This window comes from Haemaphysalis longicornis, unplaced genomic scaffold, assembly GCF_048455015.1.
Source record: "Haemaphysalis longicornis isolate Haplotype H1 unplaced genomic scaffold, Haemaphysalis longicornis Haplotype H1 scaffold_6, whole genome shotgun sequence".
Taxonomy (NCBI): Eukaryota; Metazoa; Arthropoda; class Arachnida; order Ixodida; family Ixodidae; genus Haemaphysalis; species Haemaphysalis longicornis.
The window spans coordinates 41,753,693-41,772,360 of record NW_027526407.1 but is presented as its reverse complement, the minus strand read 5'-3'; the positions used below and the strand labels follow the sequence as shown (position 1 = coordinate 41,772,360).

Genomic DNA, 18,668 nt, shown 5'->3' with positions numbered 1-18,668 from the left:
GTGTGTGCGAGATTTCGGCGCACGATAAAGATCCGCAGGTGGTCAAAATTAATCCGGAGCCCTCCACGACGGCGCGCCTCATCGCCTGCGTTGCGTCGGCGCGTTAAGCCCCACAATCAATAAATCAAGCTTGAGAATTAATGAAAAGCGATTCCCCCCAAGCTCCCACAATTCCACAAATGTTCACGCGTGGAATCAGGGACAAAACAATTGTGTCCACTATCCATCGCCCGAACAGTCTGCTGTCAAGGCGGACCCAAAGAAACCGGACGTGAGTGAATTGATGGAAGACGAAAATTCCTAGTGTTAATTACAGGTGGGTGAACCGTTACAGGTCCCTAGCGAACACAACAAAGTCAGATGTCTTGCCTGGGAGCATGATGACGACTTTGAACAGGTGTGTCTGCATGCACGGCGTGAACAGTATGTTGAGGGAGTACTACTGGCTCTTGTGTTGGTTTCCCGAAAAACGAAATTCAGGCATCGTCGTACATGAATGGGTAAGCAGATATTTGTGCTGGTCGTCGCTCGTTTTTTGGCGCTCTAGGTAGTCCAACCATGGCCACACCGAAATTTATAGGGGACCTAACACTACCCGGAAGTATACCGCACGAGATGCTCTTTTCGTTCCTTAGCACACTCCCTAACATTTGCACGTACCGGACCATGAGCAACTTCCCGCAAAATGGAGTAGGTTTCCTAACCGATCCATTAAATGCAGTCTGCCCGTTAAAGGCTGTTGTCACACGGAATCGGAAGTCTTAGAAACGTCAAGAACTGCCAAATTCGGCACTCCATAACCTTGGTTGTGTTCGACGTGGCTGATAAGACCCAGAACGCTATATTCGGTACTCAACATTTTTCGAAGCCAGTCACGCAGTAAGGTAGTTTAGTATGCTCGAGGCACCTGGGTAATCTCTCATGGACAAGCGTTGTCAGAAATTTCTTCACACAGGATCTAAAAGAAACAGGCCGGTATTAAGACACCGCCACCTGGTTACCCGGAAGTCTGGTTTCGCATGCTTAAGGAAAGGCCCCACCACGGCTCGTATTCGCGAGAAAGGGATGGCTCATATCAATTAATAGTGGTTGAATAATCCCAGGAGCCCATATGGCGTCGTCACGGCTCGTTGCAGAACACTTGGTTGACGATTCTGCCAGTACCTGGAGCCCCACGCCTCCGAAATCTTAGTGCGGTATCAACCTCGCATAGCGTAAACGGAACATCAAACATAGAAAAAAAAAGAAAAGAAATGTTAGGATTTAATGCACCGTAGCTGCACCCGGGTTATAAGGCGTGCCGTAGTGGAGGTGCCGGAATAATTTGACCACGTGGGGATTTTTAACGTGCGCCGAAATCTCGGTATGCCGGTGTTTTCGCTTTTCGCCAGCAGCCACGGCGCCCGGGACAGAACTCGCGTCCTTGGACTCCGCAGCACAACCCCCTTGCTATACTGAGCCACCGCGATGGGTGAAGGATAAGCGGCCGACAAATGAGATAAAAAATGTGGTTCGGTCGGCACCACAATCCCGGGACGCTCGCCGCCGAGTCTGTACACAAAGCAGCCGCGTCGGCGGATTGCCTCGAAAGCGCGTCATCCCTATTTCATATTTGCCGCGCTTTCGAGGCTGTTTTTCAAAGAAAGTGCTACGAGTTGTGCCGCGCCTCCGCCAGATGGCGCCACGGGTCCCGCGACCGAGAGAAGACGCAGTGAAACACCCCCCTCGCGAGGGGCACGATCAAATGCAGAGCATTTACGGGGGCGCACGACGTTAAATAGTTTGCGTTACGTTATTGTTGTTGCACTTGTGGCAACTGCTGACGAGAGAGCGCTCGTCAGCAGTAATTTGAATGAGTCAACGATATAAGGCGCGTTCGTAGCGTCCCATTCTGTGTCGGCTTTGTGGCGCAGTGGGTAGAGCACCATGTACATTGCGTTCCGCCCGCAGGGTCGAGGGATCGAAACCGGGCGCCGGATAGTATTTTTTTTTATATAGTAGGGAGGGGTGCGGTGCGGACTACGGACGTCAACGCGGGTGACATCGTGAGTTACTGAAATGCTCTGCATTTAAAAGCAAGAGAGGCCCACTAACCTTGCGAGCGTATGCGTCCGGCAATTTTTCAACTAAACGGGAGAGCATCCCGTATTTTTGTTACGCGAGAGCTTCAAACGGCCCTTTAGTGCGTGACTTACGAGACATTCGTTCAACGAGACTGGAAATTCGATACACACTGAATGAAGCGCAAAATGCAGCCTATTGGGAGCGCCAGATTTTGTGCAGTGCTCAATGGCTCTGAATAGATGAGTGTGTTCTATTGAACGAAAAACTATCACTACAGAAAACTCAGCTCTCTGGATTATATTTTACCCCGTTGCCACGCTGGTTGGTATGGCTTCATGGCTGGTTCAACCACCAGCCATAAAGCTCAAGGCCAACGCTGATTAACCTCTTGCCGAACCCTCCATTATAAGTGGTGCCCTGCCACGTCGGCCATTATTGCGTCTACAGAAGACAAGTTCCCCGAGAAGTCAACGGTAATTGAGAGCTTTCCACTACGGCGCGCCTCATAGCCCGTATGTAGCCTTAATGCATAAAACCCCCAGTCTTGAACTTTTGTATGTAGAGAAGTGCGGTAAGTATATAATCAACACTCTGCAACAACAGTTTTGAATACTCGAGGAAAAGGCGGAATTTAATTTTTTTTTGGTTTACTAAGACGAAGCTGTTTCTACGTCCAATGCTGATAAACAGCCTGCCGAACTTCGTGGTTTCACTAGCAGTCTGCTATTTCAGCTGCTACGGTTTCTAGCCAGGAGTGGAGGTAAGGGCTGAGCAGCCTGCTACGTGTCCCGCCATTACTATTATCATTTTTAGGGGCGAAGCCCCTTAGTACCTCGCTTTGTCCGGGGCTTGGCGTCCGTGTACACAGTGTTGCGCATGCGCGAGGAGCATTGGATTGGATTTGGATTGTATTGAATTGAAATGGGTTAAATTAAATTGAACTGTATCGGATTGGATTGGATTGGAATTGTATATACTGTACACACGCGTTGTCACTCAATGACATGCGCGAGTGGGCAACGCCACAGGTGATTTACGGTAAGAAAGATCCCCAGTGCTTCGCCCACTCGTCATGATTCACTTCGTGGAGATACGGGAATTTCTTTATTTTGGTATTTCTTCCACGGATCCTTTCTGTGAGAGGGAAAGGGAGAAAGCTTCCGCCCCCTATAGCTAAGCATGGAGCGACTACAGGACGTTGTAGTCAGAATCGTTATAACTGATGCACAAAAATTACTGGGGCGTCAAATACCATCTGTCCGCCTTAGTGGGGGCAACTATTTCGGCCACCTGTTAGACAGCTGCGGAACAGGGGCTGGTCAACTTCCGGCCGCACCCTTTCGTCTACTTGGACGCAAATATTTTATTACCAAGCGTCGCTAGAAATATTGAAAAAAAAAGCGCGAAAGAACACTATACAAAGCGGATAACTGTCCACGTCAAGCGCTTACTATCAACTGAATTTAAAGCGGAGTTTTCTATGCCTCACTGTAGGCGTTCGCTTTCACGCGTCAAAACGCACTGTGGGTAAAAAAAAAAAACTTTACAGAATGTTTTTCACAAGACGATGATGACGATAAGCGAAGACGCGTCAAGTGCGTAAAGAAAAACTTTTCTCGTGGTGGGAATCGAACGTGGGTTCTTTGTGTTATTAAGCCGACGTCTATCAATCAAATCAATTGTCATCGCTGTCATCTTCATGACTTGCCGAGTTTTCCACTGCCTTCTGGAGAATCCACATTTCCTACCACCTCCCCATATTTTCCAGGCATTGTCACTCTGTGTGTGCCCAATGATAGTCAACACATAGTTATGCGGAAGAGCCGTAAAACCTAACGTGGCCGGAGATATTTCATTTCATTTCATTTATTTCCACCTTAAAGGCCAGAAGGCATTACATTAGGGGGGGGGGGGGGGGCACAAGGTATGATTTTTTTCAACCATGAACACAAACAGCAGAAAAAAACAGAGGATGGAAAAATAACGAAAAATGGCTCGACACACGGAGACTAGAAAACAAAATACAGGCAAAAGGACCCCTCTAAGCGACCATTTTATTCAAAAGGATATAAAATACTTTTAAACCACCCAGCCACTGCGCTCTACACAATAATTTGCCCAGATATCTTGAAACAATAACCAAAAAAACAAAGACCCAAGCTTATACACCAACCTGCCCTTCAAGTTATCCCACTAGAGCAGGTAAATTTTTGCAGATTGTTGCGCATAAGATAATGGTTCATACACATACAGACTCATTACCGATATGGCAGGATACAGAAATCGAAAGTTGAGACTGTTCGCCGTGTCCACAGCGTGATTGTAGGACAAAAAACCGAATTCGAATCCCTACGGTAACAGTTGTGAAAAATCCGCGACAGTGTCCTCGACGTTGCACATTTACGCATCTTCTGATCCGTCGTTCCAGGCCCAGCGGATTGTATATAACGCATACAGTTAAGGTAAGCCGTTGTGGCTTTACGACATCATGCAAGGCATTATTTTGTGATTTTTTTATTAGTCTGCACTTTTATTTACTTTTTGTAATGTTTTTTAGAACACATTCATAGCGTGGTAGTCCAGCATGTGCTATTGCTTCTGCCGCGACGACAACAGCGTGTGTCATATCCCGGCGACTTTTCGAGAGACTCAGCAGGTGCTCTACTCTCAGTCAGTCGACTATCAACTTGGTTGCCCTCGCCTTCGAAAGCTAGTTGTTGGGAAATCTGTGAATAAGTGCTCTGGGTGGAATTGGGTGTAGTGCAAGCATCACCACGATCCCGCGAAATGCTTAACTGGGAAAACTCCGACGAGATATCATCTTCGAAATCTGGATTGCCACTTAGAAAATGCTTCTCGGTTTTCGAGGTGGTCATTTCTTGCCTTGCAGTGAAGTTATTCATGCTTGACGCACTTTTACAACGTGTGTTTAAGAATGGTTTCTCGGATGAACACACTTCAAAAACAGCTGTAAGTTCTATAACGCTAGGATGTTTAGTGTCCCCGTCTCTACAACACTGAGGTACGTCACTCGCAATCAATGGTGCCGAGTCAGACTCAAGACTTATTTTCGGTACTGGTGGTGCTTGGTGCAAAAGTTCCAAAAAGTGTTCCTTCTTTGTTGAGGTCGTTTTGTGCTCAGGCTGTCAGTTCTATGAACTGGCCATACATCCGCCTTGGTTGGTGAGGCGACATGATCTGCCGCAGGAAAAGCGCGCGCTTGCGCAGTATTTTGTAACTGCGTGTTTTGCGCAGTATTTTGTAACTGTGTATTTTGCGCAGTATTTTGTAACTGCGTATTTGCTGAGAGAATAACCTTCTTTCTCTTAGGTTTCTCCGAAACCTGTCGCTTAAAGAACTGCTGGTATTTCTATCTTCGGGAGGTTCAATTGCTATCTTTGCCATATCTTCCAAAATACCGCTATCATTAGAGCCGCTGGCAGAAGTCGTTTCATTCTCATACGTCCTGCACTTAGCGCCCTTTGTTACATTTTCAGGCACAATACCCTTCGGGTGCCCGTCTAGTTTTTCAGGCTTGCCCATAAAAGCAGGCTCGTTCTGTGTTGATGGCGTTGTGCGCTCAGTGCTGCAAATAAGCTTCTCATGCGATACCTCTGCTCCCGGCGGTGACAAAGCTGATTTTGAAAAGCTATCAGCTTGCACAGGGCCTTTCGCAGCAGAACTGAGGTTGTCAAGCCGTTTTGAAATGTTACTATCTTTACAGGTTGTGTTTACTCTGTTATTCTTGCTAGGCTGTAAGCCTGAGGATAGTTCACTGCATTCTTTCAGATCACTGTCATCTACAGAAGTACTGGTATTTTCAGCTTTAAGAGATGTTTCTTCCCGAACCATTGCGCGCGAGAAATTGCCCTTATCTTGGAAACCGATTAAAATTGTACCTTCCTTGCATGACGGCTCCGTGTTAAACTTCGAGGGCATAGCTATAGCGCACGCTTGGTCTGTCGCTGCTTCCATCTGTTCACTTGCAGACTGTTTCTGTGTGTATTCAGTGTAACTGCCAAACGGGGGACCTGTTTTTATAATCCCTTTTTCAAAGTCCTTTTTTGAACTGTTTTCGGTGTCATGACATTTTCTTTTGTCAGCGAGTTCCGCTTCTAGTTTTGCCGGATGTTTCTGGAAGGCGGCTTTTTCACCAGTGTGCAAGGATGATCGCTCTTCTCCAGGGGATTCTCCTCCGTCGGAATGGTTTCCCTGAAATTAACACAAAATAGTGTGTTAAGAAAGACAACAAGCGGACATAGTTGAAGGTTACTAAACGTGCAGTAAGTGCTGTTAAAAAAAAAATAAAAACAGAACTGACAGCAAAAGTCGTTTTTGTTTAGTTGCCGATAATTCTTGTTGCTTACCTGAAGCGACACCTAAGGCGTAACGACGAGCATGTTCAGTAGATGTTTATTACTACTGAGTTCTTTAGTATGCTTTTTGAACACCTGGATTTACTCAGTACAGTTAATAAGTAACAATTATATATAAAAATTTCACGTGTAAATATTCGAGAACTGAGAGTTTCAAGATAAATTTTCTTTATGCGGCTGTTTCTGTCTGGCATGCGCAGCCTGCATTGCTGCAAAAAAATGGATAGAGTGCTCTGTATGCAAGAAAAATGTTAGTCACCCAAAGCTGTATTGTAAACAGATAGAGACTTATTCGCCCCTGAACCGATATATTTTCAATCAGTAATGCCGAGATTGCAGGATGCCGCCACAAAGAAAGTTGGCTTTGGTAAGCGGAACCAAGGAGCTGCTGCGCATTCGGTCACGATCTTTGCTAAGATGCAAAACTCTTGAAGTGAAGTGACGTGATTAGGAACCTTTTAGCGGCAAATCAATCCTTATTGTGGCACCTCCTTTTCGGAAACTGTGTTACTACTTGACGCAACCACATGAGATGCCCACAAGGGCACTGCAGATTTTGACGTTGGTGACACTAAGAAGTGACCGTAATGAATGGAGCTTCGATAGCAAGAGCGTCGTGCCACGACTGTCAGTCCGACATCTGCACACACGTGCGCAACATGCATATCTCCCTCTCTCTTTGAAACGTCGGCGGTTGAAAAGATTGGCTAGAAGAGTATAGCAGCTAGCAGCCCTGTTTATATATATATATATATATATATATATATATATATATATATATATATATATATATATATATATATATATATATATATATATATATATAAGGAAAGAAAACTTTGAACAAGGTAAAAACACGATTGTTGCCAACGTGTCAGCAGAGAGACTTGCTTTCGTGAGGGCAATCTCTCGCCTGTCTGGCACGCTTTATATAGAGGTAGGTCACAAATGACTACCACCGAGTAGACCGGATGCTCCAACCCCTAAATCCCGCTCTTTCCTCAAAGCTCGAAAACTAGCCGGAAAACAAACCAACTACAGATTTCATCTGAAAACGTACTCCTCGTATCTCCAAAGCAAAAAGATCCCAAAAGGCCTCCGCCTAAAAGTTAGTTGTGGCCTTGGTGAGCTCCCTCCAGAACTAGCTGCCAGGTGGCAAGGTATTCTCAATAATGCTTCGCTTTCCCTCCTAGAAATTCTTAGATACCACTGTACTAGCCAACTCAGCCTTTTCAACGACCAGATTGAAGCTCTTGCGCTAACTGAGCAGGAGAAAATAGATCTCAATATTTTTATAAATCGTAAGGAAAAGGATCATTGTAATAGGCAAGCGGTTAAGTTTCAACGTGACCAGCTTCCGTTGCGAATTACCGCTCGCACTGTAGAAAATCAGCCTCTCAATAGCCCGGACAATGGAGTATTAGGTCATGCAATGTTGCCCCTCGATACAGAGATTGCTTTAGTAGTACCTCATCCCCCAGCCAATAATCCTATAGAAAAAAACGAGCTCCCTCGCTACCGGCCCCAGCAACGTCATTGATATTTCCAAAACACTAACGGCCGACGAAAAAGGTATCCTAGAACGAGGTCTAACTTTCTGTCCCACAAATAACCGTGTGAATGAATACGAGTTACATAAAGATCTCACTGAATTTTCTCGAAGAATGAGACAAAGCGAGTTTTTTTCGGAAAAGCAGGATCAACCTGACATTAACGAATGCACCCTCCACCCTCCTAGCACTTGGACTCCAGATGTAGATCAATCTCCAGAATTAGATCTGTACTTAAAATCAGTATCAAGATAAATATTGGCAACAACCAAGCGATCAAACAAGCGCAAGAACCTAACTCCGTCGGAAGAAGTTACCCTGAATAGCCTATCAGCCAGAACCGGCACAGTCATAAAGCCAGCCGACAAAGGTGGTAGCGTAGCGTAGTGTAGCGTAGCGTAGCGTAGCCCTTAGATAACGATCCGAGCCAGGAATACAGCCTAAAAATCCTTCAGAGTCTCACAGATCTGCGATCTAGAGAATTAATAACGACCACTGACTTAAATTTCATGAAACCGAATAATAAGCATGCAGGCCGTTTTTACCTCCTCCCAAAAGTCCATAGAGTCCCCGTAGAAATATTGTTCACTGCCGATATTCCTGGCAGACGTATAGTTTAGAATAACAATACCCCAACAGAAGCATTATCTCTGTTTCTGGATCATTACCTATCTGACATTCCGACTCTTCTTCCTTCATTCGTTCAGGACACCCCCCACTTCCTCCGCATAATAGAAGAGATAAATGAGGGTGGGCGCCTACCCAGTGGAACCCTCCTTGTTACTCTTGACGTTGCAGCATTGTATACAAACATCCCTTTCGTCGAAGGAATTGAAGCTATTTCAAAAGCTCTATCAGAGAACTCGCACCAACATACGCCAGAAGTGTACATAACTTTGTTAAAACTAGTTCTAACTCTCAACTATTTCGAATTCGACTCTTCTTACTTTTTGCAAGTTTTTGGAACCGGCATGGGTACTCCATTCGCGCCGACCTATGCCAAAATTTTCATGGGGCAACTTGAAGCCACTCTAATAAGCTCTTTTCCGCATAAACCTCAGGTTTACCTCCGCTACATAGACGAAATCTTCATGATTTGGGAACACGGTCGCGCGACTCTAGAAACGTTTATATCTCACCTCAATTCTTCGCATCCGACTATTAAATTCTCCTGCCAGTATTCTGAAAAAGAAGTGAACTTCCTAGACACTACCGTCATTTTAGACAACGGTAAACTTAAAACCACGCTTTTTAGAAAACCAACTGACAGGCAGCAGTACCTAGACTATAAAAGCCATCACCCGAGACACTGCAAGCAAGGGATCTTTGTATGACACGCCACCAGGGTTAGAAGAGTATGCAGTGATGACAGTGACTACGTAGAGCACCTAGATGGACTGAAGTCCACCCTTATTAACAGGAACCACCCCAAAAGCTCGCTTGATCAGGCGTACCAACGTGCATCTAATCTCAAAAGGGATGACGTGCTCAACAAACAGCGACAAAACGAAAGCGCCAGGCAGCCTGCCTTAATAACTAAATTTTCAAACGCCCTCCCAAACGTAAACAAGATACTGCGCAAGTACTACCCCATTTTAGCCAGTAACGACCGACCTAGAAAGACTTTCCCTGAAGCCCCAAGGGTTACCTACCGGAGAAACAGGAATCTAAAAGATATTTTAGTGCATGCTAAAACAGGGCCTTCAAAGCAACCAGTCATAGCCAGCTGCTCCCGCCCCAGATGCAAGACTTGCAGGCACCTGCAGACCGACTGCATTGTAAAAAGCACAGCCAGTAATTATGTCCACAAGATTAATTCAAGTTTTACGTGCACTTCATCCAACATTGTGTATATGTTGGAATGCTCAATGTGACACAAACAGTATATAGGCGAAACGAGTCAACCTATGAGCCTACGTCTTAATGGTCACCGGTCAGATACTCTTAGCAAATCCTCCATAGCTGTAGCGCAGCATTTCAACCAACCAGGCCATAATATTGATGACCTTAAGTTGTATATACTTCAGTCAAACTTCAGGTCTCCTAGGGACAGGAAATACCGAGAATCCTATTTAATTCACAAATTCAACTCCATGGAACCTACTGGAATTAATGCGTCTAGGGGCAACTTGGAATCCTTGCGATATTCACCGGGAATGCAGAAATAGGCAATGTCGTGCATATACCTTATCCAAAGACTATTACCGCTCCCTGTGGTCCTTACCTGGTCACCTAATTTCTTTTTCTTTCATTCTTTAGCGTCTAGCTTAATACTCGCCCGCATCCCTCCAACCTTTGCTTATGGAATTCCATTTTATTTATTTTAATTTTCTCCCTTTTTTTACTCCACGTGGTCTTGTGCCCCGTACGTCACTTTAACTTTATCTTTTCGTTTTTGAGTTTCAGGACAGGCCTGTTCCAGGAATGTTGCCGTGGGTGACAAGTGCCATTTCAGTTGCCGGGTCATTACTTTTTCTTTTGTGTGTGGGTTTGTGTGGTTTCCCCCCGTTATGTTTTTTTATTTTTTTCTTTTTCCCTTGACCTAGTTATTTCCCCCCTTCTCTATCTTTTCCTTTGACCTGAGGCTTGCAGATAGTTTCTGAAAAGGACCCCACTCTCACCGCCTGGTCTGCTTCCGGCGGTTCTGAGAACCTTTCCATATGCCCCGCAGCGGGTCAACAAACACCCTCTCATCCTTTCTCTCCAAAAATTCCGCGAATATCAACCACCGGCTCACTTCCCTGTGACCTACTTCTCGGCTTAAACTACACAACCTCCTTTGCCCCTCAATCTCTCCCCCGACATACTCCCAAACCAATCCGCTTTCTCAATTTCACTTCCTTATTTCCTTCTCCCCTCTCACCTGGGAACCTATCCCTATATAAAGCGTGCCAGCCAGGCGAGAGGTTGGCCTGACGAAAGCAAGTCTCTGCTGAAACGTTGGCAACAATCGTGCTTTTACCTTGTTCAAAGTTTTCATTTCTTGTGTCCTCTAACATCTTCAAAAGTTCAACTGCTCCGTACACACACACACACACACAGATATACACACATATATATATATATATATATATATATATATATATATATATATATATATATATATATATATATATATATATATATATATATATATATATATATATACAGAAAGAAATGCGGGCAGTCTACAACGCCAAAGGAGGCATAGGGGAATGGTTGGACTATATTTTTTTTACCGTTAGTGAAATTATATATATTTTTTCATATTAATTGAAGCGAGAAAGAAAGAAAGAAAGGAAAACACGCGCCCAGAGTGGGGACCGAACCCACGCGTGGGTTCGGTCCCCACTCTGGGCGCGTGTTTTCCTTTCTTTATATATAATATATATAATTTCACTAACGGTAAAAAAAATATAGTCCAACCATTCCCCTATGCCTCCTTTGGCGTTGTAGACTGCCCGCATTTCTTTCTGTATTTCCTAACGAGCCCCTCATTTCCTAACTATATATATATATATATATATATATATATATATATATATATATATATATATATATATATATATATAAGACAAATAATAGTTGGCAGTCAAAAATAACCCGGAAAGCAAAGGGGAGGATGTGGTAGGTCATTGAAACAGATAAAGAATTTGGAAAGAAAGAAAGTATAGAAAAAAGAAGGTCCCCTTCACCCTGAGTAGTCCGAGTGGCGCTGGCTACCACCCCCAAGCACAGGAAACAAAAATACCTTAATATAAATACCCCAGAAAGCGGAGGGGAAAATCGCCCCGCCGGTAGCGTAGTGGTTATCGCACCAGACCGGTATTCTGGAGGTCGTGGGTTCGGATCCCACCTGGCGGGCATTTTTTCTCCACTTTCTTTTTCTTTCCAAATTCTTTATCTGTTTCAATGACCTACCACATCCTCCCCTTTGCTTTCCGACGTTTTCTTGACTGAAAACTATTATTTCTGTCTTATTTTCAACGAGCCCCTCCTTTCCTATTCTGATTCACTATATATATATATATATATATATATATATATATATATATATATATATATAACGCCAAAGAAGGCATAGGGGAATGGTTAGACTATTTTTTACCGTTAGTGACGTTACATTATTTTTTATTATTATTACGTGAAAAAGAAAGAAAGAAAAACACGCGCCCAGAGTGGGGACTGAACCCACGCCTTTCGATTAGATCTCGAACGCCTTACCAATTCGGCTATCTGGGCGACTGTGTTCTCCTTCACTTTCTGGGGTATTTATATTTTGCTACCAACTGTAACTGACGCTTGAGGGTGGTAGCCAGCGCCACTCAGACTACACGGAGAGAAGGGGACCACCTTCCCTATATATATATATATATGTATGTGTATATAATCATTGCAATAAAAGAAATACAGCGGCCAGAACGCTGAGAAAATCACAGTTGACGAATCTGACTCTTTAGTGAAGTTACCATTGTTTATAGTTATGAAAAAAAGGGGAGGAAAACACGCACCAAGTGCAAGAACTCAACCCAAGATTTTGGCTCACGCGTCCTGCGCCCTACCAATTAGTATGACTTTGTCGACGTTTTTCTTAAGCGGACCTTTAAACTCTTCCCTGTCCCTCCCACTTGCCCATAACAATTGACTCTTTTTTTTTCTCCCCAACGGCATCGCCCACTGTCTCTCTTCCTCTTCCACCCCCTTTACGTCTCCTCGTGCCCTACCACTCCCACCTCGCGTTTGCACAATCTCCTTATATCACGTTCTCAGCACTCCCTTCTTCCCAGCCCACAATATTCTCTTCTTTATCTACTGTCGTACAGATTCCTCTTCCTCTATTTCCTTTCTCCATCCCCTTTCTCTGCTGGCTATGTTACCTTCCTTTTCGTTCTCACTTTCTCCTCATCCTGTTTTCCCCCTCAGAACCGACATCTCCTATCGTTATCCCAGCCGCTTACTCGTTACCCTTGATCTTTTCTCCTCTCTCCTAATACTTGTCATCACCGATTTAACTCATCATCAGCGTTCCCTCCTTCCCTTTCCCTGCTGTCACTGCCCATTTTCCTGTGGTTGTACTTCTTCCAACGCCTTTCACTCCTCTATTTCAAACTCTATCTCCTTGTTCTTCCACCTTCCATTCCCACTGTACTCATACGCTCCTCTTCGCCTTCCTCCTACTTTCTTGTCTTATATTACACTCTCGCGTCCCATTCCAGTGTACACATGAGTACTGCAATTTGTCCGTGGGTGAGGAGTCACTTGTGTTTCACAAATCTCACGTGGGTCACGCGCGCTACCGATGACCTACTGTTGGTGATTGGAGGCGCACCTACTGGCTATTACTGGTGGGTATCCAGCGACACAGTAGTGAGCAGACTCACCAGTTACAATAGACTAATTCGTGTTAGAGACAGACTAAAATTTGAGGATTTACCTAGCGCGAGGAAGGCGACTGTTTTCAGAAACGATCAGACGCGCTGCTTTTTAGCTTCATCGCCTGGCTCCCATGTCTACTTCCCAGCCATTTATCTGAATTGGAATGGTATCTCATATTGAGCTAGAGCAGCTCTCCTTGTCCTTGATTTGCCCTGTTTTGCCAAAGTTTACCCAGACTAGACTACCCCGAAAAATGGAAAGCATGGAGGTAGCGAGAGATGACGAGTACCGTCTGTGCGTACTGCATTGGCACTGAAAGTTCTTTTGAGTGGCATGTTTTGATTATTTTTAATTAGCCTTTACAGGTCCTCGAAGGGGTGTTGAGTGGCAGGTAATCTGTTTGATTCTCCATTTAGCTATTATTTTTTGTTAGTAGACGGTAGCAGCTTGTTTGAATTACCCGTTGTGTTGAGTAACAGCGCGCCGAAGTTGTTAGAAACTGTATTTTGTTGGCCTTGAAGCGCACACGGCAATGTTAAACAAGATGAACAGTCAAGAAAAAGTCGTGAATACAAGTTCGAAGCCAAACACATCCATACTGGCTAGTCATGTGTACGTACCACTCATGTCTGAAAGTTTCACAACCAGAAATAACATAGTATTTTGTAGCTCTCTCAATGGTCTCAATAGTCCGAAGTTTGCATAGGAGAAACATCTTGTGATGCTTAGTTTTGCAGTAGTAGTAATAGTGCTTGAAAATTCTTCTCCGCCTGCTAGACGCAGAAGTTAGGTTACACATTTTTAATCGCGCATGTGGGTAAAAACTAAGAATTACCGTGGTGAGATAACCTAACGGGATGGCTTCCCACAGGAAGAGCTTCCATTTTTGTGTTTTCCAAGTAATATAAAACGTGTTATTGGGATTTGTCTTTGTTTCCAGGTTTGGAATCCTTAACTGGGAAATGTCCTTGTCAAGTGAAAACCACAGCTGTCTCTAGAGGGCCTAAACAAAGCTTAACCAGGTGCATGGCGCCTGGTGATGAAGGTGTATAGCTAGAACTAAGCAGCTAATGAAAGCTTAGGGGCACTAACTTTAAAGATGTTTCCTTTTGTTGTACACTACGGACGAGTGTTATTTGATGTCTCGTCTTGCTGTCTTGCACGCGCGCTATTTCAAAGCGAGCGTCAAGGAGCTCGTATAGTCAAATTGTAGGGCCCGGTTGCCTGAGAAAATATGTAGATAGTCCGGTTGGAAGACAAAAATTTCCATCCGTCGAGGAGGCAAAACCAGCTGATTGAGCGGATTCTGAACTTTTGATATCGTGACGTCGTGACGTCGAGCTTCGAGCTGACCAAATCTATTACATGATGGTTCGGCACACCATTTATAAGCAAAAGACCCACAATCAAGTTAACAGTAAATCATCTGGCTACCATCTCAGGCATACATTACAGCACACTCCAAAAGTAAGAGCGAGCTATGGTGAGCAATCTTTCCTGTACCAGTCAACTGAAATATTAAATAACCTGGGAGAAAAATTGAACTACGACGCCAGTAAACTTACGTTTAAAAAACTAAAAAACAGGTCAAAGAAGTGTTACTTAAGCAAAACGCTTGCAATACTGATATATAATAAAGAGTTTGAAGTATATGTCTACCTGTTCCCCTAAAGGTAGAAATTACAAACAATTACAAACAAAATACATAATTACGTAATTGTGACATAGTAGTGTAACTGATGAAAGTTCGAATTACTGTTCGAACTGATGCGTACGAATTACTGTGTTTATGTGTACACTGTGACCCTTCTGTAAATGTTAGACCTATGCTTTGTATAATACATAGGAAATGTAGTAATCACTTTGCTTTGCGCTATTTCTCTGTTACGATTGTGCTATTATGCTTAAATTTGTGAACAGACGTGTTATTATGTACGCTGTAAATCGGGTGGCTGAGGATTCTGTCAGGCCACGTTCGCCTTTAGTCTCAGCCTCCCCTTGGTTTTGCCAAGAAATAAAAATCAAATACTCAAATACTCAAATACTCATAATTCGTCGTGGCAGAACGCCTACCCTTCGGGGCGGCTATGTTCCGGGAGAGGACACGTGGGCGATGAATGCACTGATGTGTACCAGTGCAGGCTCTCTTCTAGGTCATCGTCTCCTACGAGTGCAGATGACGCACCTAAGTCTGCTCGTCTGCTGCGTTCCAGTCCGAAAACACACCTGAAGTGAACTCCAAGTCTTTCTAGTTAGCAATGAGGGTTCCAGGGGTACACCCTGCACTCCTAAAACTAAGTTCGTTAATCTTGGACCTTACGTGGACTTAAAAACCACACTCCGGCTCTCAAGCATCACGTGTCGACTGAGTATAAGGTCAAAACTTTTGAATTCGGTCATTCAGGTGGTTTGTTTTTATAACTTTGCATTAGACCCGCATAACATGTTTAAGTAGCTATTCACTCGAGCTTGAGATCAAGATCTGGACATCGAAATTTCATCAGTTTATCCGCCTATGGTTGCGCATGGCTTCAAAACGGCATTGATTGAGGTGGTGGTCTTTGCATTGTATAGAGCACAAGAAAATGGTGCAACTTGCACTATTGCTGCAAGGCTGGAAAAACAGCAGTGCTGGCGGTCCCTCTCCTTTCGTTGGAGACAATATGACGTGCTGTGCAGCTCGCATAGTCTCCATGTGAAGTGCAGCAGCACCTCACAGGTGAGAAAATCCATGTCATGCGCAATAGCACCTCACATGAAATTATGAACTTGCCACTGAGTTCTCCATCACTGGCAGGTCCCTATTCGCAGGCTTTCTCATATCTCCCAAAGTGGACGGCGTTCACCCGCACTAGAACCGGCGGCAACCAGCTAATCAAACTCGGCGTCTGTAGCGCGAGTTTTTCTGTTTTCCGCACTCCACGCTCGAACTCACGTGAACAGTTTTTCTGGTCCCTTTCCGAGCTCCTCACGTGGCTCTAAGCCAATGCGCAAGCCTGGACGACGCCGGGTGCGCAGTATATTTTGATATATTAACAGCAGAGCTGTTTAAGCTTTTAGTTGCGCCATCAAGCGTTACCAGAAAACCATATAGAACAGGCAGAGAAAGAAGGACGGGACAAAAGAAGAATTAACGACGACACAGCGCTGAACTCTCAACTGAATTTTATTAAAAAAAACATATTTATATACTCCACTTTGAAGAGCCACGTGGCTTCCTATCTTCTTATCCACGATTTTAGCACAAGTAACGCGTTGACAGACTGCACATGCCAAATGCCACACAATGCACACTGCACCAGACAGTGACACAAACTCACTCTATCACCTTGGTAAATGCGATTACAATAGACAAAATGCACGTGCCAAGGGCCACAGTAACGCGCACCGCGACCAGTCAAAAACACATATTCACTTTCAGCTAACGACACTGACGGCACGATGACGCACTTGTCTGTGTTTTTTCTAATTTGACACGATTCCATTATTTCCCGTACACGTTGGTCCTTGTGCTTAGCAATTACTACGATGTCTTGAAAGACAGGGACACACCCACACTTCGCACAATGCTGAGCAACATGGAAATACTTGTCACCTTGCAACGTGCACTTGTGCTCCAAGAGTCTCAGGTTTAGGTAACGCCCCGTTTGCCCGATATACACTTTTTGGTGGCACGAAAAGGGGATCATATACACCACTGTGCCACGCTGCAGGGAACGAATGGCGACACGTGTTTGACTTGACAGCGTGTATGCTTGGCGGCTCCTGATACCTTGTCAACTGCGTTGCACACTCGACTTAATTTATTTGGCGCAGAGAACAATACGTTTACTCCGTACGTTCCAGCTACATTTTTTAATCCATGTGACCATCTGTCTACGTAGGGCATGAGAGAAAATATTTTCTTTTTAGATTCAATCTGGCCGTTTTCTCGCGTCAGAGACCCACATTTCACCCATTTATGAACTTTTCCTACCGCTTGACGCAAAACTTGCTTATCATAACCAGCCTTCCTCAACCTCTCCATTTGCGCACTAAAACTGTTATGATACTTATGCGCACAGGATTTTGCAAATACGTTGCGGAGATAGGAGACAACTATGCCTGCCTTCACAATTTTAGAGTGCCCAGAGCTGAAGTTTAGTTCAAGCTTTTGTGACTTAGGGCTGTACTCCCACCATACATGATTAGCCTGGTGAACCAGCTTAAGATCCAGGAACTGGATTTGGTTTTCTTTTGGAAGTTCAAACGTGAACTTAAGGCTATGGCCACACTCCTTGAAAACTTTCAGGACATCAGGCACCCTACTGACAACGTGACATGGTTCCGTAACAATAAGGAAATCATCGACGTACCTAAACACCTTTGTGCACATTCCGTGTAGGTTACATTCAAGAGCCCTGTCCACTTTCGATAGGAAAATGTCACTAAGGACTGGACTACCTTGGAAGCTAAGCAGATGAATTGTACGCACTGAATTGTAATAAATTGTACACACAGAAAAGCGGAATGTGCATAGGGCATCACTTAAAGGTAGCACCTGTTCCGAGGTAGCGCCAGCTCTACTTCCCAGAACACCCTTCCCAGCGTTTGTGGCATGATCTCTCGCGTGCTGTTTCTCCTCGCCAGTTCACATGCGTTGGCACGTTAAGTGGAGTTCGCGCCACAGACGCCGAGTTCACGAAGCTGGTTGCCGCGAGTTTCAGTGCGTGCTAACGCGGTCCATTTGGGTGAGATTTGAAAGCCTGCCGACAAAGCTATCCAAATCTGCCAGTCATGGAAAACTTTCAGAGGCAAGTTCGCAAATCCATGTGAGGTGCTGTTTCACCTCACATAAATTTTCTCACCTGTGAGGTGCTGCTGCAGCTCACGTGGAGATTATGTGAGGTGCAATAGCACCTCGCATGGTCTTCAACGAAGGGAGAGGCGCCGGAGTTCTGCTGTTTCTGTAGCCTTGCACCCCTAGTACAAGCTGCGCCATTTTTTGTGGACGCTTTTTGTGAACGCCATCGGACGAAGCTCAATTTTAAAAAGCTGTGCTGTTAAAATATTTTACACAAGAAAATTCAAAGGCAATCTTCACGATTTAACTTTTTTTGCCCCACTATTTCTCAATATACCAATTACAATAGAAAAACATTCTCTTTCGTTAGAAACAACAGATTTCATCAAATTTTATCAATGAATATGCTTAAACAGGGCTTAACTTTGCGCAGAACTGATCAGAGAATAGTGTACCTTCGCCCTTACATCACCTCGCTCGTCTTCTCGCTTTGCAGAGTCCACTGAAATGTCCTGCAAAAAAACAACGTTCCTCTTGAAT

The 18,668-nt window shown here is 44.5% G+C and overlaps 1 protein-coding gene across 8 annotated transcripts in view; it reads right to left on the bottom strand.

Annotated features, from left to right (window-relative positions):
- The window catches only part of LOC144142516 (uncharacterized), a 119,136-nt gene that overhangs the window by 11,569 nt on the left and 88,899 nt on the right, over positions 1 to 18,668 (bottom strand). For 2 of the 8 annotated variants that reach the window (XM_077674086.1, XM_077674084.1), the window contains 2 exons: positions 18,584 to 18,640; positions 4,102 to 6,276 (listed from right to left, as the gene is read on the bottom strand). The exons of 1 other annotated variant lie outside the window; for it this stretch is intronic. In XM_077674086.1, the coding sequence (XP_077530212.1) occupies positions 5,203 to 6,276; positions 18,584 to 18,640 (1,131 nt within the window). In that variant the 3' untranslated portion in view covers positions 4,102 to 5,202. Of the gene's footprint in view, positions 1 to 4,101; positions 6,277 to 9,129; positions 9,173 to 18,583; positions 18,641 to 18,668 lie in introns of those variants that run through there. 5 more of the 8 variants (XM_077674085.1, XM_077674087.1, XM_077674091.1 and 2 more) reach the window with 4 other exon arrangements.